General features: G+C 35.8%; 2 protein-coding genes across 2 annotated transcripts; one reads left to right on the top strand and one right to left on the bottom strand.

The window, feature by feature from the left end:
• Positions 1-135: 135 nt before the first annotated feature.
• Positions 136-2,794, bottom strand: CUTA (Nitrogen regulatory PII-like, alpha/beta). Its single transcript, XM_018125984.2, has 6 exons — positions 2,523-2,794; positions 2,310-2,425; positions 1,764-1,826; positions 1,121-1,152; positions 757-851; positions 136-477 (listed from the first exon to the last, which is right to left on the bottom strand). The coding sequence occupies exons 1-6, from the start codon at positions 2,708-2,710 to the stop codon at positions 396-398; spliced, it is 576 nt and encodes a 191-aa protein (XP_017981473.1). The 5' UTR covers positions 2,711-2,794; the 3' UTR covers positions 136-395.
• Positions 2,795-8,854: 6,060 nt separating this feature from the next.
• LOC18591783 (cyclin-D3-1-like) lies at positions 8,855-11,875 on the top strand. Its single transcript, XM_007018118.3, is given in 6 exon segments — positions 8,855-9,612; positions 10,180-10,266; positions 10,370-10,468; positions 10,554-10,755; positions 10,895-11,019; positions 11,170-11,875. Coding segments are annotated over 6 exon segments (1,086 nt in total). The 5' UTR covers positions 8,855-9,282; the 3' UTR covers positions 11,413-11,875.
• The last annotated feature ends 12,140 nt before the right edge of the window (positions 11,876-24,015 follow it).

Below are 24,015 nucleotides of genomic sequence, written 5' to 3'. Positions count from 1 at the left end.
ACTACAAAGCAAGCAGGCAGAAAGTAGTAAGAGAGGGAATACTTATATATATATATATATTGAACATGAAGTTGGACAGGTGTAGTGTATTTCTACTTTCCTTTTGTAAAATAAGAATTAAAAATTGAAAGAATATAAGCAAGGACAGATAATAGGTTGCATTTATAAAAAGCAAATACTTGTCTTACTTACAACATCACCAACTATAAAAACATTTCGTCCTATCATAAATAGGATTTAGCTTTCAGATATTAATAAAATGACACGCAATCTTTATTTGAGTCAGAAGAAGCCATTCATCCGCACAACAAACATATGTATGAGATGCAGCACCCATGAAGTACACACTTACAATGGTTTCACACACTCAGGCCATCATACTACATCCGAGATATTCAGTCCCTAGTACTGTTTTTGAGCCATTCTAGATACTGGGGGCTGCCACCAGTGATTGGCAAGGCAATTACTTCTGGTACACTGAGAAAAAAAAAGGTAAAAGAGTAAGGTGACGAAAACAATCTAGCCAGTGTTGTTTTGTCGTGTTTTTCATTTCTTTATTTAAAAGTGGTACTCTTTTCTTAGCTTTAAAGGGATTCAACCAAAGTTTCCAAGGGAACAGAATATAATGTCCCAAAAAGGATAGGAACACTCAGATTCTTTTCCTTTTCAAACAATCCTTATCCATATCGTAGTTGCAATTTAAAATTCAAGTCTAACATTTTTTTTGAAAATATAAGAAAGAGGCTTTCTGCTTACTCGTATTCATGATTTGCCTTGACATGCTCTGTCAGTGCTTCCAGGAGGGATTGCCTTGTCTTGATTATGAGCAGTTCCTCAGGATCTGAGTTGATCTGCAGCCAATAGAGACATAATTTGGTTAAACAAGCTAAGACATAACCTAATTACCAAGTTATTGCTTGTATAAAAGCATCAAAACTTAGCTGTACACAAGACCATCAGAAACATTTAGAATGGGTGCTTATGCAAAAGCTCCAAAAAGTTAAAAGATATTCTCTTCTAGATTCTCAAAGTATTTCTCAATTTGTCAGGAAAACTCAAGCCTTAATGTTTTACTTGCATTAATCCAACAAAAGCAAAGTATCCAAACGAAAGTTCATACCTTTCCTTCCCATTCATACACTGATTCAAGACCTGCATTCACAATATATTTACGATTCATAAGAATTCTATTTCAGGAACTATTGTTCAAATCAATATAAATCAGAAATAAAGAATCTGTCTCTCATGAAATTACAAAAAACAAGGTTTCAAGATGCGTATGTCTTCTATTTTTTTTTTTGGGGCGGGGGGGGGGGGGGGGTAGAGAGAGAGAGAGAGAAGTCAATTCGATTCAATTTGGGGGATTTTATAAAACAGAATGTAATCACAAAACAAAGAACACCAAGAGATAAAAGATTTCTTCAAAACAGCTAGAGGTGCTAACCATAGTCATTATTTCAAAGCAAGAAATTCAAGCTACGAGGTGGTTCGTTTCAAATTGCCATATTGAAATGAATGCAACAGAGAAGCAACTTATTTCAAAGATCTCTACAAAATGGTTTGAGCCACATTGGGCTTGTAAAAAAGGTCAAACAGCGACTCGATGATTTCAATATTTACCTCTAAAACATGGAAGCTTAACTTGGCAATTTATACCCTTAAACAGACCATGTACAATGACAGACACAAAATAATATGTATTTCCAATGGCTGAAACAGATTGCCATATCTCGGCACAATATTAAAAGAACTATAGATTTAACCTGGTACTATGTTTACACATGCAGCAAGTTTCTCTTTGACGATGCTTTCAGCCAACTTCCTACCTGCATGTATGTTGTGCACTAATCAACTTTCAACTACTTTAAAACATTCGCTACATGATAATGGATAATCCAGCAAGGTCAATCAGGCACGTTAAAATAAAGAAGCAAAAAGAAGAACAAAATAGCTAAGAAATTTATGTCATGCCGTAGGTGGTATGACACCTCAAACTGAACCAACAAAACTCTTGGTAAGATTTAAGCTTAACCAATCAAATTTAATTGTTTAGTTGAATACAGAATTATACTTATTTATGCACTTCTTTATTTTAAAACGGCATTGCCTTAAAGTCTCATACTTTTCAGTACTGAAAAGCAAGCCCCACAATAGAATTATAACAGAGGAGATGAAACACATAGACAAAAGCTTGAAAAAATGACTCTTTATCAATTAACTTTAAATTCCCAAATGCTGGAATTGCTAAATTTTATTTCTTTCCCCAAACCCATATTCCATTTGCTGACAGAATTCAAAAAAAAAAAAACCTGCTTCTCTGTTAGGAACAGTAACATAAACGACGATGCTTGGAACAGTGTTGCTACTCCCTTCCATTTTTACAGCGTGGACGGGCTTATCTGGTAACTGGGTACTAAACTTCGATCTAAAACAAGAACCCCAACGGAGATTAGAGCTGAATTAACTGAAAATCAGCATTAAATCTTTGAACTATTAAGTGGGGAGTACGAACCAACCACTACCTTAAAAGAGGAACAAAGGGGAGAGACTGAGCGCAACCCGTTTTGAAGTTAGAGGAAGAAGAAAGTGTCGGGCAGAGATTGGAAAACCCCAAACTGAGGACGCAAAACGCACCGACTAGTGGCAGACGGCGTCGTATTGTGGTGGATGAAACAAGCGATGACGCTCTACAGCGGAGAGTGGAAGCCATTTGGGTTGGTCTCTTTATAGTATTCGGTGCGAGAAGGTTCAGTACTTGCGTAGGGGTTTACTTCGATCCTCTCACCCGAGTGCAAGGCACTTTTAGAACCATATTTTTATGTGTGCTTCTCTGATTTTGCCACCTGCATGATCCACAAAACGGTTGGATCAGTTGGGTTTCTTGGCCCATTATGGAGGCCTATCTTCTTTTCTGCTTTTTGTATTCACTCTGCTACTTGGCCCATTGGATTAACCTTTCCTATTTTACCTTCATTATCTTTGATATCAAGATGTGTTCAATCTTCAAACCCAAAATTTGCCAGCTATGAAGACCAAACCAATTCTGCATTCCATTAGCAGTGAAATCCATTTTTGACCAAAACCAAGACAACCGAAGGCAGGTAAACATGCAAGGAAGATCATTTTGACACTATATCAAATCATCTGAGCTAACACCTTCTTCATTAACTGGCAATCTGCTCATATTGTCAGAGCCAAGTTTATCCTTGATTTCCTGTTCTCCTCATTATTAAAGCATACTATCATTGGACAGTGGCAAGCACTACTGTCTATTGGTAGGAAAAGGTTAACTTGACTGAATACAATTTTTTCCCTGGTTTAACATGAGACCAGCTTGTTACAGAAATTTTGTACTCTTACTTTGGCAACTTAAGACTGGTTTTTGTACTGGAATCTCCTTATTAGAGCATACTAACATATATTAGCATTTGGCAAGCATTTAGTGGTTGGCACCGCTATTTATAACAAACCAAGACTATCAAACTTGATAGAAAGTGATTTGACTGACAATTTTGTACTAATAGTTTAGTAGCATTTAGTTTCTGATAAAGCTTTTCCGGGGGAAGAAAAACATATTGCACTCCTCCTAGTGGAAGCTAATTGACTATGTAAGATAATTACTTTGGAAAGCAATAGGAGCTACTCTCAACCTAACATGTTACAGAAAAAAAAAAAAAAGAAAACTATATACAGTACTTCTATTGAGGAGGCAAAGTTTAGACAAACATATGAAAAGGAATAAAAATGATGGAAAGGGAAAAGAAAGAAAAGACAAATGAAGCCAAGACATGGCTCACTGAACTAGAGGGGGGCTTTAAATTCACATCCACACCAACATGCCATTAATTTGATTCTGAAAGCATGAAAGCCCCATGCCAGGTTGGCTGCTACAGCATCTTCCTCATTGTCAATTACTTCCAGACATCCAATAGTACATTTGACTAATGAATATTAAGAGTTTTAATCAGTAATAGTACTTTACTAAGCCCTAGTATAGTGACACAAGTGACCCCAAAAAATTGAAAGAACTGCCTCCCTACTCCCCCTTCTCTACAGGCAAATGGTCCCCGGCTCTACTGTATATAATCCCAAAAGCTAAACCGGTATGCCCCGTTTATACATATGTTGGTTACTTCGATAAAAGACACAGATTAAGGCAAGGCGGTGACTTTGCCAGCTCAAACTGGATTAAAACACAATATATTAGAGTGTTAACGACTAAGTAATATCCCATATTAGACGACATCAGAGAATTAAAAAATTTACCCGAAGAGGCACGCGCGGGGCCCCGATCTTGATCCACGTGGGATCATTTTTTATTTTATTTTAACGGAGCTGGTCGTGTGAAATGGTGGAGACACCGGAGATACGGCGGATGTTCTGGATGCTTAATTTTGATGGCGGACCACGGCGTTGCAGGTGTTGCACATGCCTATATGTCTCCAAGTCTTTTTAAAACTAATGCAAAGAGAAGAGAGGTTTAACCCTTTGTTTTTTTTTCTGTTTTTTTGTTTCTAAAGTCTTGTTGTCTTGATTTTTAAATGACTAAGCATGGTCTTATTATTTTATGGACGTGGTGAATCTCAAGGACTTTGGATGAGTTTAATTAGAAAACAGAAAAATCATTAGTTAAAACCCCAAAGCCCTAGTAGAAGCAAATAGTTTAATCTTAGATTTAGCTGTTGCGCTGAAGCTGCTACATTACTGAATCTGGATCACTTCTGACCCCCTTGACTTGCAGTTAAACACTGTCTCATTGTTCAGATTTAAACAGTTTCACAGCTATTGGAGCTTTTCTTCTCTGCTGCACAATATATTTATATGCATATGTATAGTAAATATATACTTTTGTTAACTTGAGATATTGGGTTGGTAGCAACTGTGAATGGCTTCCTCCAAATGGCTTTGATGGGGAAATTAATTTAATTAATGCAAGGCACATTGCTTGGAATGTACAGTTTCCTTGGTGTACATGCAAAACTTCTCAATAAATTCATTCTCTTTTTGATGAAATGAAACTCGTGCTACTTATTTGTTGTCCAGCAGGATTTGATTCCAATTAATAGCTTGAACCTGTAAGTGGATTTTGAAAGCAATTGAACCACATATTTGACACTAGGAACTTGGAGAGTGGAGACCCTTAATTTGCACAATAATTATTGACCCTAGCTCGTTGAGATGTCTAGATTCAAGCTTGGAAATGAAGGAGTCTAGCCCTTAAAGAGATATTCATATGATAATAATACTCACACAGCCTACTTAACCAATCAAGAGTTTTGATTGGAAAACCCTACTTAACACATTCCTAAAGCTGAATATTTATATGACCAAACGTGCGTTGAGAATCCAATACACCAGCTGTGATATTTGACACTATAATAGAAAGAGAGAGAGAGAGAGAGAGATTCAGTCAAATGCAATATATTGGACAAATAAATATAGTCATTTGCCTAACATATGACCTAGCATTGGGCTTAGTAGCAGTAAGAAAAGAAGAAGAGAATGGATGAGTTAAAAAAATGAGTAGTGGTTGTGGCATGACACTCGATCTGTTAAGCTCGGATCTCAAACAGGAAGAGAAGACTGGCTTTTAGACCAAAACCAAAAGTCTTGCAGGAAAAGGAGAGTGTGGGAATATAGTCTTTGAGATGAGCACAAAAACCCTGACATGAGCCATATGGGTGAGGTCTTATTCGATATTTTTTTTATCAGGAATTTCTCTGAGGGTGAAAACTGGCAAAAGGTGAAAAGGTAAAATTCCAAAGCAGAACGGGAAAAAAAAAAAGGGTTAGAAATTTGTGTCCCAAAAGTCTCTTTACCAACTCATTTTTAAGCACGTCTTCATGAATGCATATTAAGAAGCCACAAAGCAAAGCATCCAAGGTTAAACCGTAATTCAGTCCAAGTTTTTATCCTTGTGGTTTTTGATCATCATGAGTATTTGAATTCAAAGTTCTTGTCGTCAAAAACTGTATGGTAACATGCTGGATTTCATTCAACTATACTTTCCCACCTTGATTAACCAGTATTTTCACCAGCATTGACAATGGCATAATGAAAACTTTGTCCCCAAAGCTATACTCCAACTTCATTCATTGATTTATTATGGAAAGAAAACTTCAAAAAGCAATAACCAGCACTTAATTACCCTGTACTATTCCTTCTAACAACCCTTTTTAATTAATAAATTGATAATTATTATAATAATAATTAAGCAGTCGTGACTATTTTTCAACACTTTAGGTCCATGTGGAAGGTACATGAGATTTTCATTGGTGGATCAAAGAAACAATGAAATAAGATACATATGGTCGTAAATGTGTTAAGTACATTAAGTTTGAATTAACATTGGATTAAGAGATTATTGCTCTTAGAAACCCTGATATGCATTATTCCTATAAACCCTTAATGAAGATTCAGAAAGTACAAGATGAAAAAGTACAGAGGGAAAATTAAACGTGTTGAAAGAGCTGACCTGAAAACATTGGCGCCAGGGGAAGATTAAACAAGCAGGCAAAGCATTGATTATTGAAAGGCCATGGAGGAAATTTAAAAAAAAAAAAAAAAAAACCCACATAGTCGAGGGGCATCTAGTTGTGTGGGATATGAGAACGTCTAGAACGAAAACATCAAGAATGGACCAACTGTCCACAGATGTTTTCTTGATCTCTACAGTTTGTTTTTGACCTGAAATATTATTAGTCGTGTCCGAACCCGCCCTTTTGGTTTTTGTTTTTAACACCATTACCAAGGAAGTAAAATGATGGCATTTTACCCAAAGGATTGCGAAAGCAAAACACAACCCTGCTGAGTAATCACACTTTGGAAGTCCACCAAACAACTAATTAGACAAACAGTTAATGTCCCTAATTAGAGGATAATTATCCAAATCTAAGCAGTCATTTGCTGAATGAGAGAGAGCCAAAAAAACAAAAATTGTTCTACTTTTTTATATATTTTTTTCCTTCTCTTTGGCAGAATCCAAAAGATCAAGACGCTCCTAAAAGTGAAAGAAAAGCAAAAGTTCATCTCTTTTTGTGATTCTTTGGCCAATAAAAAGACAACCCTTTAATCTTCTTTTCTTCCCTTTCAAATTGTTGGCTGATTTTGAGAAGAATTCTAATGCATCATCATTATAGTTCTAGCTTTTCCGGTCACCGGAAACAGCACCTGCTGGCTCCATGTGTGACATGCTGTTTCACTAAATTGCTTCTATATACCCTTTTAATCATCAAAAGACTCGGATTCTCTTCTCTATAAGAATGAAGTTCAAAAGTATATATGACGGGTTAGTAAGTATTTGGACAATGTACGAGGATGTAACTCTACAATGAGTTGGAGAAAAGTTACAGAGTGGATTAAATATAAGGACCGATTCATCGAACTCTATTGATTTATCCGTGAATACTGCACCCACTGTATCTTGAATTCTTGATAACGACTGCTAGAGTTTCTTTTTAACTTAAGTCCAAACAACTTTTAGTATAAAAACATAGGTTTGAAACCACTGTTTTTATATGAAAAACATTGCATTCAACGATAACAGAAAAAATAAATGTTTAAACGCAATTAACTCTGGTTCCATGCATTGAATTTGATACATAAAGTTTGAAAGGTCTTCCCTCTCATTACAGCTTTTGAAAGACGGTGGTACAGGCTCTGTGTCTTTACTGTAGTGAATTCAATTTCCTTCCATCAGAATTATGATGTTATGGCAAGCAGAGTTACTGTTGCTTCTTCTCCTGCTCATAACAAATGCCATTGCCAATTACATTCTTGACAACCAGGAAACAAAAATTTTACTTTTACAAGTTAAGGGAAGTAACCATACCAGATGTAATACTAATTCCCATTATTCAAACAATTCAGCGCACTAAATTCCAAAATCTAATAGTACACGAAAAATATTGTATAAAATTGCTATGGATGAAACTGTTATGCTGAAAATAGTACATTCCAAGCATTTTGAGAGTTACTCATGAGGATAAAATCATAAAATTATACATAACCGAAAGCGTATGAAAGGGAAAAATAATATACTTTGTTTCTGTACAAAGAACGTATGAAAGGATCCCGAAGGCTTCAAAAAGTACAGTCATTATTGTAAATTTCTGCAAGAAACGGATGTTTCCAGTCCTCAAGCTGATAAAGAAGATGACACGCGTCAGCATGGGACAAAAAAGACAGCGCCACGGTCCCCATTGGTCACTTCAGCTTGTTCCATCTTACAATCTTGTCCTACCACTTTGGTCCAAATTACAGAACCAGACCTGTCGTTTTCTCCCTCATCCTCATGTCCGGGGTAGAAAGGTAAAACCCAGACTGTAAATGAAAAATATTAATGTTTTGGTAAAACAAAAATTAACAAATGTAAACACGTGATTATAGAAGGAAGTATTCAAAGGAAACCGTATTTGCCCAGAGATAATGAAAGTAAAAAGGCAATGTTTTATGTTTCTAAGTTGGAGAGTTTACTTTCGGTGTTACTCAAAGAATTTTGACAGTAACACTTGGCCTTGGGTCATTAATTTTGTTACAGAATTCCCATGAATATAAAAGAAGAAGGAAAAAAAGAAAACTTTGATGCCAGCTAAACTTATAAAATAAGAATTAAGAAGCAAAACAGACAAAAAAATTATTACTCGGTTTGCTGTAAACAAGCAAAGGAGGAAAGCTCAACAGCACTAAAAAAGATTTGTTTTTTTTTTTTTGAGTCTCAACAACACACACACCCCACATCCAAGGGTGCCAATGACATCTTCTATGTACAGACAATAGACCTTCTTCTCTCTTCCTTTACAAAATCTTGTATTTGCCCTTGTTTATGTCCATATTTTGCGCTTGCATTTTCCCTTTCTGATTCTCATATCTACATGCTATCTCTCTTTCTCTCTCTCTCAGTGTCGCACTCCCTCCCTCCCTCCCTCTCTCTCTCTCTCTCTCTCTCTTGCTTTTACCCTAAAAAGGGCATTGGTTTCCTTCATAAGAGACCCTCTTCTTGAGCAGTCTTTTGAAGCCTCTCAAGTCTGAGAGAGGGAGAGAGATAGAGAGCGAGGAGACTGCTTTAGCTTCACTCTTTATAGTGTTCCCATTCCTATATTATATTATACTCTTCAAAAACATTTCTTTGTTCTTCAATTCTTTGATTAAAGAAAATTTTTTTCACATATAAACATACAACCCACGCTCTTAATACCATTTGTTGTTTAGAAGATAGTAAGATAAAGAGAGAGCTCTTATTTTTTTACTTTTTCTAGATTTTTTGAGAGTTTTTTGTCTGCAATGGCACCAAGTTTTGATTGTGCAGTTTCGAGTCTTCTATGTGCAGAAGACAACAGCAGCATTTTTGATGATAATGAGTGCTGCGGTTGGGGCGCTGAGGTGGAAGAGTTTGGGGCAGCATGGAATCATAGATATTATCGAAACTCGAATCAAAACCGAGTCTTTAATGGCGTTGATGAAGACGGCTTGCCATTGCAGAGTGAGGAGTGTTTGGCTTTGATGGTTGAGAAAGAACAGCAACATTTGCCAAATGCTGATTACTTGAAGAGGCTAAAAAGTGGAGATTTGGACCTGGAGGCTAGAAAAGAAGCTGTTGATTGGATTTGGAAGGTAGGTTAACTCAGAAATGAATCATCTTTTTTTTTAACCTTTTACTTAGATTAATGAAGGTTTCACATATATGATTTGTAAAGTGGGTGCTTCTTTTTCAACATATTGTACTCGTTCTGTCAATATTTGGATTATTTCAGAGTTAAAGTCTTTGCTTTCTTTTCAGATTTATATGGTTTTCCTCTGTATTTTGCTGAGTAAAATACCCTTTTTGGATTAATCCTGATTATGTTTTCAGAACTTCTTGAGGTGGAGGAAATGAACTGGGTTCATTTTTCTCTTTGTTCTGGTATCTTTTTTTTTCATATTCTGGAATGCGTTTGGTGGGTTCTTTTTCGCTATTGGGGCCAATGCTGATTTGTTAATTGTTTTTATCTCTTCATTTCTTTCTCAGCAGCTTTGAAACTATTTCTGCTTTTTGTATATTCCCTTTCTCTTTATTAGTCCTTGTTGTAGTGTATGAGCTGTTATGCTCCCTTTCCTGTTCTATTCAATTATTTGCCTTCATTATTCCTTTCTTTTGAGCTTGTTTCATGGTTGATTTTAATTGCCCTGTTTGTTCAACAGGTTCATGCCCATTTCGGTTTTGGACCTCTTTGTGCGTATTTATCGATAAACTACTTGGACAGGTTTCTCTCTGCCTATGAATTACCCGTAAGTTCAAAAAACCAATCAAACATGAGATTCTTCTTTTCTGGACCTACCCTTGCACTAAACTCCATTGATTTAAATTGCATCTAATGTCCGATGATTGCAGAAGGGCAAAGCTTGGATGATGCAATTACTAGCCGTGGCATGTCTATCTCTTGCAGCCAAGATGGAGGAGACTGAAGTTCCATTAATTTTAGATCTACAGGTTAAAATCTACCAGAGTCAGTAGCTTTCTTAAGTGTTATAGTTTTGTTTGAATCTAACAGTTTTGATGAATTGATGATTAACAGGTGGGAGAATCTAGATTTGTGTTTGAGGCTAGAACTATACAAAGAATGGAGCTTCTAGTGTTGAGCACCTTGAAATGGAGAATGCAAGCAATCACCCCATTCTCCTTCATAGACTATTTCCTTTACAAGCTCAATGATGATAAAATCCCACTTAGAAATTCAATCTTGAGATCAATCCAACTCATCTCAAGCACAATAAAAGGTCCGTCTCTGTTCCTCACAGTAGCATACAGAGACAAGTGTACTATTTTTGCAATAATTTTTGTCTGCAGTGGTCACAAATATGATAGATAGGTGTGAGAGGGATCTGATGTTTTTGGTGGGTGGGGAATTGAATGCAGGGATTGACTTCTTGGAATTCAAGTCTTGTGAGATTGCCGCAGCAGTGGCAGTATCTGTTGCTGTAGAAACCAAAACAGTGGACACTGAGAAAGCAATTTCTGTTCTCACTCAGTATGTACAAAAGGTAAACTTTGGTGGTCCAATATCCAAACCAAAAAGGCAACCTAGATGATTGGTTCTTTTGTTTATCAAATTATTTTGTGTTTGATGATTACTTGCTAATTAGATTGAATTAAGTCAATTAACCCATACATGGATTGATTCTTTTTGGCAGGAGAGAGTGCTGAAGTGTATTGAATTGGTAGATGAATTGTCATTGTTTGGTGGGTCTGTTAAGGGAGGCAATGCATCTGTCCCATCTGTTCCCCAGAGCCCAATTGGGGTGCTGGATGCCGCATGCTTGAGCTATAAAAGTGATGACACAACAGTTGGGTCATGTGCAAGTTCTTCACATACGCATACTAGTCCCAGTACCAAAAGGAGAAAGCTAAGCAGACCCTGAGAAGTGGAGCTGTAAAAGTGATACGGAAGATTAGGATATTCACACAACAAAACCAACACTCCTCCTTTATATGTCTGTTATTGTTACATAGTAGCTTTGGGTGTGTTTTTTAAGAGGACCAAAAGGAAAACCATAAGTACAGGATGGAAAATGAAAGGTAAAGGAGGCCAAAAAAAAAAAAAAGGCTAAATAGTTGGAAGAGTCCTTCAATAAGTTGTGTCATGGGCTGAGTATGGAGAGGATTGAATCAGGGCATTTCATGCTCTTGGCATGGAGAGGGGTCACCAGCTGTTAAATATTAGACTTCTTAACAGCTAGTACTAGAACAAGAGAAAACATGAAAAAAGAGATTAAAACAAAAAAAAAAAAAACAGTTTTTCTGCTTTGTGAGATATAGTTTGTTGTAGGTTGGAGTTTTTCCGGAGAAAAAAAAAGTAAAAACCAAAAAAATAGTAATATGAGATATATTTTGCAAGAATAGTTTGATTTATCTTGCTTTGACCTTTATTCTAGTAATTATTATTAATTTTGAAGATGTACACACAAAAAAAAAAGAAAAAAGGCAAAGAAACAAGAGGAGCCCAAGCAAAACAAGATTAAAAAGGGTTTTCTTCAATAAAAGATGCCATTGCCTGTTTCTCCATCAGGATTATCACCAATGAAACAGAGCTAAATCACATACTCTTTGCAAATTGGTGGGTTTTCTTGAATAAATTTATAAACATAAATTTACATAATTGAGGCAAATAAAAAAAAAGAAAAAAAGAGGATGATGCTGCAGCAGCCTGCAAATGACTATCTAATTATAACTGGGCTTGGCTGGGCTGGGCTGGGCAGCGCAGAGGGCAGTGGGCAGGAGCAAAAAAGCGTTAAGTCAAAGACGTAAAAAACTTTTAATTAAAAGGCCGTATTAAATCGAGTTTTGGGCCACCACGTGAACCCATATCAGATAATAAAGGCGTCCTGTGGATTATTCCTGACATTAAAACATAATTTAAACCCATGAGGAGGAACTAACTGCACCACTCACATGCAACATTCAATGCTTTGCTTTCATCTTTTATTCATAATTTTCCTTAGCTGTAAATTGCAAGACTAACTTCCCTTCCTATCCTCTTCTGCCAGTCCTCATTGCTGGACTGACATAAGATGAAAATTATAATGCTATGAGATTGGAAGTAGGAATAATTTGTGGGGAGATGTCATATTTCCACGTCCAACCTGAATCACCCAAGTACCCAAAGGCCGAATAATTGATGTGTGTACGAAGTTGGAAAGGGACATTGATTAGCATCCAAAGTACGGTCCTGATTCACATGTTTAAACAAAAACCTCCGATCGCAGTTTAGTGGACAAATCTTATGAAACAGAAGACAAGATCCTTGAAACTGTAAACCCACCATTCCTACAGCCAATAAGTTCTTGTTATCAGACAAAAGTTATTACTATATATCAGCAAAATTTCTCTCTCTCTCTCTCTCGCTCTGAAAAGCTAGAATATCTCTGCAATGTTTCTGAAAATATAATTAAACCAATAACTCATCCCTAAGCTAAGGGAGCATCCATTCATTTCTTTTTCTTTTTTTTTTTTTGTTTTGTTTTTTTTAAAAGCTTATGGACAAGCTGCACCTTCTACCTGTACAGCATCACAAGCTAAAAGATACTGTAAATTTGGGTAATAAATAAATAAAGTGAGGGAGTCCAGCTAATTAGTTCAATTTAACTATGTTGTATATATTTTTTGCAATCTTTCCAACTTTCTGTCTAAAAATGCATTTCACAAACTCGAAAACGACGTCGCACTGTCAATTTTGGACCCATGGCAGCAAGGTCCATAAGAAATGGATCAAGTCTACTCAATCAAAGGCCGTGAATATGATGCCCTCCCCCGCTAAAAGTGACGGAAAAACGCGGGAAGGATTGCAAGGGGATGGCGTTGTGCACTTTAATTACAGTTTTACCCCTCGGTTTCTTTGTTGGCAAAGATAAACCGGGCTTCCTTAAGCCCGAAGAGAAAACACACAGTAAAATCCATAGTATTCCTTTCTGACCCAAACCAATTATGAGATACCTTGGCCCAAAAAGGACAGTTTTATTTTGTTATTTTTCCTTCTATTAATCGCCTATTTGGTCATAATTAAGATGCCAAGTGCGTAATTAACCATATATTTATACAAAAACTTTGTTCTTACATTATGGTCTCAACTTTCTTAGGTTTATTATTTCGAGCCACAATTGTTGGTAACTTGTGATTCGGTCTTGCCTCCTCTGCCATGTACAAGGATGCGTAAGTGGCCTCAAGCCGACCACGTATTGCTGGTATCATGGTCATTGTAGTATTGCTGACAATTTAACTACTTTTGACCACTCCAAATGCAACAATAGCAAACCCACAAGAGAAATACGAATCACTACAATCAAAGCCATAATCAAACCATGAAAAAATGAGGGACCAGAGACAGGAAATGTGACAAAAGAGGGCTTGACAAACAAAGGTTTAAAGGGCTAATCATCACAAACTGAGCTATCATGCAGCCGATGAGCCAAAAATGTCTCAACAATCCAAGGTGGCAGGATGGAATGCAGAGAAAGGGAGCATATATCAAAGAGATTTGCTGCACTGTTGAAGATAAGAGGATGCTGTTTCTCTATCTCCAGCTGCTGAATATTTTAAAGATAAAGATGATGTATTTATCTTGACTTTGTGTACCTCTGTCATTTGTTTTATCCTAACACTTATTTCAGTGAATATAATTGTCAAAGAAAATGCGGTCATCGTTACAAACACTTATCGTGTGAATTCTAGATATGAAAGACATCAGACATGGTCTGCCGCCCCTCTCAATTATGGAATGATATTTATTTGTTTATGAGAACAGAACATGTTCTAACAAAAAAGGTTAAATGCTCGATAATTAGCCTTGAGTTGGGTTGAGGAATAGGGTAAAGAGGGTCTCTGGCTCAGTCTTCTTAAATATTAGGCCCAGATAAAGGTAAGTGTCTCCCATGAATAGAATACATGTAGGGCCGTGGACCATCCAATGATTGAGGGCTAAATAGTGGACAGAAATTGGGCTACTTTGTATTAAAAATAGTCATTGAGTCCACCACAAAACCTAGTATTTCACTGTTAATAACGAGATAAAAGAATGGTGGAATGACAAAGTATTGAAGAACACAACCCATTTGATCGTTTCTCTTTGTTCTAGTTGTTGTAGAAGTCAGTCTATGGATGATAAACAATCGGAGAAGAAGGACTAAAAAGGAGGGATATCAGATATGCCTTAAAAGAGCAAGAGAATTATTTTCCCACTCATTAATTTCAATATAAAATGTCGCTTTCATTTTATTAGTTGTGATTAAAAATAATAATAAACACGCATTGACACGAAACAAGTAAGTTTAGAAGTGAACTAGCCATACTACTTTGTTTCATGATTGATTAACATGTCAATTTTTTTTGATACAATAGCTTGAAGTTGATGCATAAAGCCAAATGTCATGCTTTGCATCAACTTAAATTATTTAAAAACCTACAAAACCATTTACGGCTAATCACCTTCGTATCATTTCACATTTATAATGCCTAATCGCATTAAAATATTTAATGTTTCTTTTATTAATTTTAAAAACATGTTTACATGTGTTGAGATTTGGACGCAGAGGTTGCATAGTATGCCGACATGAAATTGTCACCTTACGTGGGTAAAGTAGTTACATTTCACATGGATCGATACTTTTGATTCAAAGTAATCCAACGACCATAACGACGGCGTTTTGGGGGCTGCGGAGGTGTAAAGAATTGGCCAGTGCAGAACGCATGATTTCTATCAGCTTGAGAGGTAGGTGTACTGGCCAAGGTTGACGACTCAAAGGGAATCTAATCCAGCACGGGGCAGGCTACCGAACTGGCTCGCCTCTCTCATATCTTCACCGCTCTGTCTTACTGCCAATCTTGGTACGGTGAGAGTGGTACTTTAGGTACTTGATAATGTGGACAGGTTGACTCCCGATGGCCCATGCGCCCAACTACTCGAGAGCCAACCGCTGTCACTTTCTATTTTAACTCTCTGTCCCCGTACTTCACAACATTTTCGGCTTCTCACCCTTCCCTTTGTGTTTCTCTTCTATATTTTCCCCCCATCTTCTCTTTTGTTTCTTCACCCACTTTGCCTTAAAATTTGTTGTGATTTGCCAGAAAGAAATGCAAGGCTAATTACCTTTTGTTTCATTTATGGTTTTTTCTTTCATATTTTTCCAGTGAATTTAAAAAATTCACTCTTTATCTTTCAAAAATTATAATTTTCATGAAAATTGCTTTTTGTAAAACGAAAACTTATGACAATGTATTTAAATAGAAAGTCTTAATTTATTAAAAAAAAGCCTTAAATCACATTATCAATTTTGAAAACAATGGGGTATTCCTAATAAAATTTAATTAATTAAATAAAATGAGCCGTAAATTTGGAATTAGCATGACTTTTGATAATCGGCACATATACAATGTGAGAATCTAAATTGTCACCTCTAATAATGTATTATATTAATAATTAGCCCTAGAAAGCCCAGGTAAAGTAATTCAAAGTTAATCATTTCATGTAATCTATATGTTTTTTTAACCAAAAAAAATTACATGTAAATGAATCATGTGAATGCAAGCTTTTAAAACTTATAAATAAATGCAGCATCAACACAAACTTTTTAACGTGCATTAATACGGTGAGTTTTGGATAGAATATGAACATTAGTTCAATCTTTTGTTTTTTCAGACTCTGGAATGTCTGGACTGTTGACTATAGTAAAAGCATGAGCTTCCAGCGTACGTCAAAGAAAAAGACCGATTTGCCTAAAAAGAAGAACGTGAACGAACCTGGTTCATCATCGAAACAAATGCCAAGTTTGTCGTGGACTGTATCTTCTCGAGTTGCCTGTTCTTAGTTAATGAATAAGTATTAAAGCTTTGACATAGAGAAAGGCTACGTCCTCACCTAGTTTCCCATAGGAGTTCATCGCTTCAAGTGCATGTCGACCCTTACATTATTTACCAAAACCGTATCCTTTTCCAAACTGTATATAGTTAAGGAAGCGAGAATATTGGCACTGTTAGATTGTATAAAACTTGTCACTTCTGGTAGGTAGCATGATCTTTTCCTTTAAGAGACTTTTTGCTTTTAAAGGTAATGCCCACCCCCACTTCAGTTTTGTTTTTGATCATGAAGACCTTTTCCATCAAGGTGATATAAATGCATTAAATTTTTATTTTATATTATTTATACAAGTCATTTAATATATCTTTGTGCATAATGTAAAACTTAATTGCTTTTGTATAGTGATTATGAAAATTGATGTATTAAAGTAAACAAAAAAAGAAAAGTAGGGGCCGAAATAATGTTCCAAGGAATATGAAGGAGCAAAGAGAAAATACAAAAATCACAAAGCTTTACCACTCCCGAGAATCACCGTAAAAACTGCAGGAAAAAAAGAAAAGAAAGTGAGAAAGGAATTTAAAGGGGGAAAAAAACTTCCAGTTAAAACACGCCAGAAAGCACGCCACTGGCGGCTACGCGTCCGCAGAAGCCGCTGATTTTGCGGTCCCCAGGGAAAAAAACCCCAATCCCCACTACACGTGTCAGCCATCCGTAACTCAATCCCGATTCCTCTGCTCCTTAATTTCTCCGTACACCCGTCTGTCACCCTATCCCCTCGCGTGCATGGTTAGGCCCTTTAACAATACATTCTATTTTTATTACGAGATCTTGAGTATCTTTAAGTTTTACTTGACTTTAATTTTTTTCCGTACCATTTTAAAAAACGCAATTTCCTATACACAACTCAGTCTGCTATGTTTACAGTTTCATTTGTTGGATGATTCTCACAAATAATTAAAAAAATAAAAAAAAAACACTTTCTCCTTAACTAACTCCTATGAATCATTTAACAATACTTTGACCAAACAAACAAAACCCTGACTCTCTTTCTCTTTCTTATGGAAGCGCGAGCCAAAGCGTGCACAAATGCATGCGCTCCCTTTAATAAGATCCCAACGATGATGCTGAATTGCTGATACAGCGTTTGTTGCTTTTTTTTTTTTAAAAAAAAAGAGAAAAATAAGTTGTAAAAAGTATTAATGTCATTCAGACGAATTTACTAATTAATTGAATATTAACAATAAATATCTTCTGGCTCCAAAAAAAGAATCTCATTTGTTTTGTCTTTATTTTCCTTTGGGATTTTAGACTCGACCTCTATGATCCTTCCACGTGTGAACGTAATCAATCGTGCGGCATTGAGGGGAGGTGAGGAGGGAACACAAGCGGAGGAGCGTGGACATGTTGGGAAAAGATAAGACGGCGTGTTAATTGAAAGGTTTGTGCGTCTCGTGGGCGTGGGAGACTTTTTATTTTTTTTCTCTTAAAAAGTCTGCTAGCTCTTACTGTACTGGAGATTTTGGTGTCGGATTGCAAGATTTTCTACCCTTTATTTATTTTTTGCCCCCTCAAGTCTTACAATATTTTTTTAGTCGATGAACTTCTTTATGAATTCAGTATTTTTAAAAATTTTCATAAATCTTATTAAAGGGTATGAAATGACTACTTTGTCCTTTTCATTCCAAGCCATTTACTGTACCAAGGAATTCAAACTTTGTGGCCAGTCTGTTGCGTTTGGTTCGTGACTTGACTAGGATGTTTATCTCAGTTTAACTCCTTAAAACACGGAGAAAATGTGTCAGATTAATAAGGTTTAAGGAATATTATAACCAAAAAAAACTAGCAAATTGAGGAGGTATGGTCTTGTCTGTTGTGCTACTTGCGTATTTTCAATCCAAATGTTCTTTCATGGAAAAAAGTTTCCCACCTTTTTCCTTGTTGTAGCCAGTGCTGATGGGAAAATTTTCAAGCTTTTTAGTTTGATTCTCTTACATTAAAATTTCCCCAGTGGTCATTTTACTGTAACACGAGTTGAAAAAGGAAAGAAGATTCCAACTTACCATTCTGGATTAAGTTGCTCGGATATGCAATGGAAAGGCTGCCCTTTTCCCAAATGCATGCGTCCTCGACATGACAGGAGCAAGAATTTTTTACCCTCATTCCATAAACGAGAAAACTTAAAAAGAAACCAAACCAAATTCCAATTGATTTGTTTTGGTGAGGGAGCCCAAAAGTCTCGTTTTGATAATGACTGGCACTTTCTGGATTTGAACTAACCTCAATTATAACCCAGTGTTGAAGCAACTTGATTGGTCTACCTAATGCAACTGAAACCCTAAAGTCCAACTTATACCCACCAAAGAGCACTGTAGTAAGGCCACGATCCAGCTTCATGATTCTTACGTGGGAATGGGGATCATTAATCTCATATGTGCAATAGTTTCAAGGTCAACATGATAATTACTTCACTGTTATAAGTGGATAATTTTGACCTTAAAAGTGTAAATTAACGAGGATCCTCCATGTTTCGGAGTTGGCAATGAAGAACAGTGGAAGCAGCAATGGAGGGGAATAATTAGGTTTTATGTTTGGAAAGAGTAAGGTAGAAGCAGAGAGTGATTTGTGGGATTGCTAATTGCCTTTATAATTATTTAGACATGGATGCAAGTACTCATTAATTAAACTCGTCCCGTCATTAAAATTATTTGTTTACCCCCCTAATAGATTTCTCTAGGTAATGCTATGATTGCTCTTTTGGTGTAAGAGAGGGGTCTGATTAACTATAATTGCTCCTTATTGCAATGCTGATATTTGCTTTCAAAGACATACCCACACAAGAAAATTCCATATCTTAGGTTATTATAATACCTGAAATTTAGTTACTAGTTAAACACTATGCGTTCTTCAATTCTCTAAGCTAAGGCTTTACACTATTGGTTCACATTATTCCATGATTGTAGCCACTTTTAATTAGTTAGTACCCTCCAAATTAGTTCAATCAAACTGTATTTGGTTGACTTGCTGAGGGGAAAAAATATGCTCAATGACTGCATCATGTTTCGATCCTAACATATTGGACTGAACATGTATTGTCAAGAACCAGTTTTATTGTACAGTTGGAAAAATTAACTTGCCCCATTTCAGTTCTTCATTCGTGCCTTCAACATCAGATCTAGAAAAATGATGAAGGGAAGGGGTTTTTTGTGTTGTTGTTTCCTTGCTATCTGAGGGAAACAAACGTGCAAAAGCAAATATGTAAACACCAAATTTAATGTCTCATCACAATTATAGAAACCCTTTTTTCAATTCTTCAAAGGGAAATATTATTGAAATGGAGAAACATGAATACTTTGCCATGGAAGCCATAAGCGTGCACATTTGCACGTGTTTGATGATGGAAGCCCTCCATGGCCTAATTAATCTCCCCCTGCTCAGCTTCCCAATCAAGAATATTAATGAAACAAACATCCCTTTAAAAAATAGGATTAGCCAGGGGGGAGAGGGGTTGACACTTTGTAATGGGGTCATTTCTTTTTGGTAAAATATAAAGGAGAGTGGGATAAAAGTCTAAGAAAGTGGGTGGAATGTAGCATAAAAGATGTGAGTGTGTGTGTGAGAGAGAGAGAGAGAGAGTGAGTGAGAGAGAGGAGGGGAAGTATGGATTCCTCATCCCCCTTCCTTTTAATCATCTCCCTTTGTATTGGTTTGTGAATGATTTATAAAAGCAAAAAAAGAAAAAAAAAAACAAGAGTTTATTTGTTTCTTTAGTGCGGCCTGGAGTGGTGGAGGAGGGGGGGGGGGGGGGGGGGGGGTATTGTTTTAAGCTTTCTAAGCGTGGATGTTTTGTTGGAGAATCCACAACCAAATGGCTCCATGGTCTCATGTCCAACGCTCCCCCACCAAAACTCAGTATCTTATGTTTATTTATGACCGCTCCAAAAAGGAATTCTTCCTTTTTCCTCTCTCTCTCTCTCTCTCTCGCTCTCTCTCGTGCTTTGGAGGGGGAAAAGGGAAAAAATTTTCTGAAAAACAAATAAAAAGATCCCAATGTCAGTCAATGTTAGCCCTAACGTGTTTCATTTTCGTGCATGAGATGGGGTAATGAACATTTTTGTGGGGGGTGATTAAACAAGTTTTAGTGGCAGAAAACATGGAAATTTGTTTAAATGTGGTCATTTCTAGAGCATATCTGACTCTGAGTCCCCCTCCTCTAATGCTTTTTCCTTTTTCTATTAACAATTGGTTATCATATGCTAACAGCTAGCAACAACAATTTGACTTCCAGAAATTTGCCTAACAAAGTCCTGTACGAATTGGAGTTTTTCAAGCATTAGGCAGTCAAAGTTGAGGAAGTTTTTATAGAGGAAAAATGAAGAAAAAATATGAAGATCATCATCCTCAACTCGCCACATCCATATAAAATGGAAGGTCCACTAGGAAGTGTATATGCAGCTCCAATATACAGTGAAATTTTATGTGGTGGTGCGTTACACAAAATCATCCATTTTTCCTTCGTGGGTAAGCTACTACCCCTTTCAGTTTTGTATTTTAAAAAGAAAAAAAAAAGAAGAAAAAAAAAATAACTTGGGAGACTTTCGGTTAAGTGGTCAATCCACAACCACCACTCTTATGCCATCTTTGGAGGCATCATTTGATGATTGATGCTATTATATTAGGGAAAACAATAAAGATAAAGTTGTAAAAAAGGTTTCAACATAATGCCAGTGCTAATGAAAGTAAGCAGCCAATAAGGATGTAAGATAGTTTGATGATCAATATATATAGATATTCATGAATCAATGCTAATTGATCTCATCATAAATACTTTCAAATCATGGATCCAATTAAGTATATAAAATGAATATTGATTTATGCAACTTATACTTTTTTTTACAATGAATGAAAACTCGAAATCAATTTTTTAAATATATATTTATCAATGAACGAAATTAATATATGCGAATGTTTGAATGTTTTAAATTGATATATTAAAACAATTTTATAAAATTAAAGGGTTATCTTAATTTACGTAAATGTTAATTATTATGTAAGTAAACAGGTAAAACACATGACTTATTTCAGTTGAAGAAGTGAAAACTTGGTTCACGAAATAACCCAGTGAGCAGCTACTATAAAAACAAAGAAATAAAAAAGAGAACATGAATGTGATGATGATATAGGAAGAGATGAGACGTGGGGCGGGAGAGGGAATCCTTGCTTTACATCTCATATTGTATAGGGAGAGTTGGTTCAGTGCTACCAAAAGGGTAGACCCAATGGGGCAATGGGAGAGAGAAAGAGAGGAGGGAGATAAACTTTGATTGGGCGTGGCTATTGTTCCCTCCACTCCAAACAAGAAGGCATGAAAGTATATATATTCTTACGCATTGTTTAATGCCTAAAACCCATTTATTAATTGGGGGCAATGGATCTTCTTATCTGTGCATAAGATCTCCTTCAGGTGATTAAATCATGGGTCTTACCTTTAATATTCTTCTTTTGTGGCACAAACCATACCCTCACTTGACATAGCAGCCTCTCTTTTTTCCCTTGCTCTTTTCATTTTTTTATTCTTTGTTTTTTCATTAGATTCTGCTTGGTCTGGCTCCTTTAGGACATTGCAAAACAAAGTGATCAATATTCATTTTGCTACTATATATATACATACATATATATATATATATATATAAACCATACTAATCAAACCAGTATTTAATCATCAAATAGCTTGGATGATATTTCTGCCTATACACATCAATTGCTTATTTTTGGTGAACCCTTTATTTCATCCCATCTGAATCATTTAGTTTTCATTCTTTTTTTCTCCCTTAAATAAACACTAAACAAACAATTAAAAAAAAGACCAAGAAACATGCTTTTGATTTTGAAAGCAATATGAACCAACTCCAAAACTTTTGATTATGGATTTGGGTATTAATTTAGTTGAGTTAGGTGTTATTTAGTTATATGAATGACATTGATTAAATTGGCTATTGAAATGATTGAGATGCTCTTTCTTTTATTCATTAGGAAAATGAAAACAAACTTCCCATAATAAATGTTATCTCAAAACTTAATGAAGATTGTGATTAACAATAATAGTAATGTGAAGCTGTAAATGAAAAAGAAAAAACATCCTACCCCAAATCCCTGGGGGGTTGGGGTTGGGGGCCATCCCATTTGATGGTTTTGCCACATCCATGTATCACATCAATGAAAAGTATCATTGTACTCTATTGGGGGGAGGGGGGGCATGGTTTGTGCCTATTAAACCTTTTTTTTAACCTCTCCCATCTTTCCCAGAGCCAGGCTATCCATGGATAATAACAAAGAGATACACTGTCAGGGGTTGGAGTGTGAGATCAAAAATGATGTGCCCAATGCTGATCAGTGCGGTGGGTCCTATCATCCTTTCTATGATTTCTTATTTTGAATGGTCAAGCTTCAAATTATTGGTGTTCATGTTAAACATAGGATGCCATCTCTTTTTTATAGTTTATATACTCACTGCAATCTTAATTTCTTTTTTTCCTTTTCCTTTTGCAAAGGTCTAGTTTTTTTTTTTTTAGCCTCGTCTTCTCTCTTTGCATCTCTCCCTAAGTTTTGAACATGCTTAAAAAGGCATTTTGAATTCATGTTGTTCCACCTTTCCACTTTGTGGGACTGCACTCAATTTTTAGTGATTTGCACGAGATTTTCTTTTTTTGGAACACATATTTTGTGATTCAACGTGAGTTAAATTAGGTTTAATTTATCTCCGAATGATGTCGTGTTTTCATCTTTATCTTTGTTATTGTATGTTTAAATTCATTTCCGATGAATAAATTTTAAATTCATGAAATTGAGTGTTTTTCCACTATTTATAAGATAATTTATTTATTTTTTATTGTTATTATTAAAAAAAACAACAATTATATCATAAGCTATAGTCTCACTAATATATCAAGATCTCTTACTAAATACAAATTAGACAATTGAATTTTTAATAATGTAATATGTGTGATTGAAAATATGTAAATCAAATCATATAGATCATGAAAATATAGTCTTAATTCAAAGATTCATTGGATTCACGTGCTTAAATCAATATCTCTTTCATATATTTATGTGGACCATGGCAATATTTAAGATTGACAATACCAAATTAGCTTAGGACTCATTTAATCACATCATCAACCAAATCAAATTATTTTATGAAAGTCATAATAATTTATAATCCAGTATAAAATCATTGTTATATTTAAATTTCATTAGTAATCTACTACATAGGTAATAATTATCATATATGACAAAAATTATTAAAAATTACTTTTTTTATTTAAAAGAGTCTTTATTTTATTTGTTTCCAAATTTGAAGAAAGAATGGTTGCATCATTGGGGCAAAGTAGGAGGGACATTTGAGGAAATGCAAAAAGTACTAGCATGATTAGCATGATGATATATGTTGCATTTGCATTTGCATTTGCATCCTGCATAGTAGAAAAGGGCGGGTGGTTCGGGTTGGAATTAATTGGATTCAAGAGATAAAAAAACCCAAAACCCGAATCCGAAAAGGGCTAATGATAAAACCACCCGCGGGGGCCCCAACACCAACGCCCACCACACGGACTCAAACTGTGCTCCATCATTGTTCACTAATACCTTGCGTGCACTCCTCACGCACGCACGTATCAAAGCTTAATCACTTTTT

This window comes from Theobroma cacao, chromosome 8, assembly GCF_053813885.1.
Source record: "Theobroma cacao isolate CCN51 chromosome 8, ASM5381388v1, whole genome shotgun sequence".
NCBI lineage: Eukaryota > Viridiplantae > Streptophyta > Magnoliopsida > Malvales > Malvaceae > Theobroma > Theobroma cacao.
Note: the sequence above shows the minus strand (reverse complement) of the source record. Positions and strands in the feature narration are given on the sequence as shown.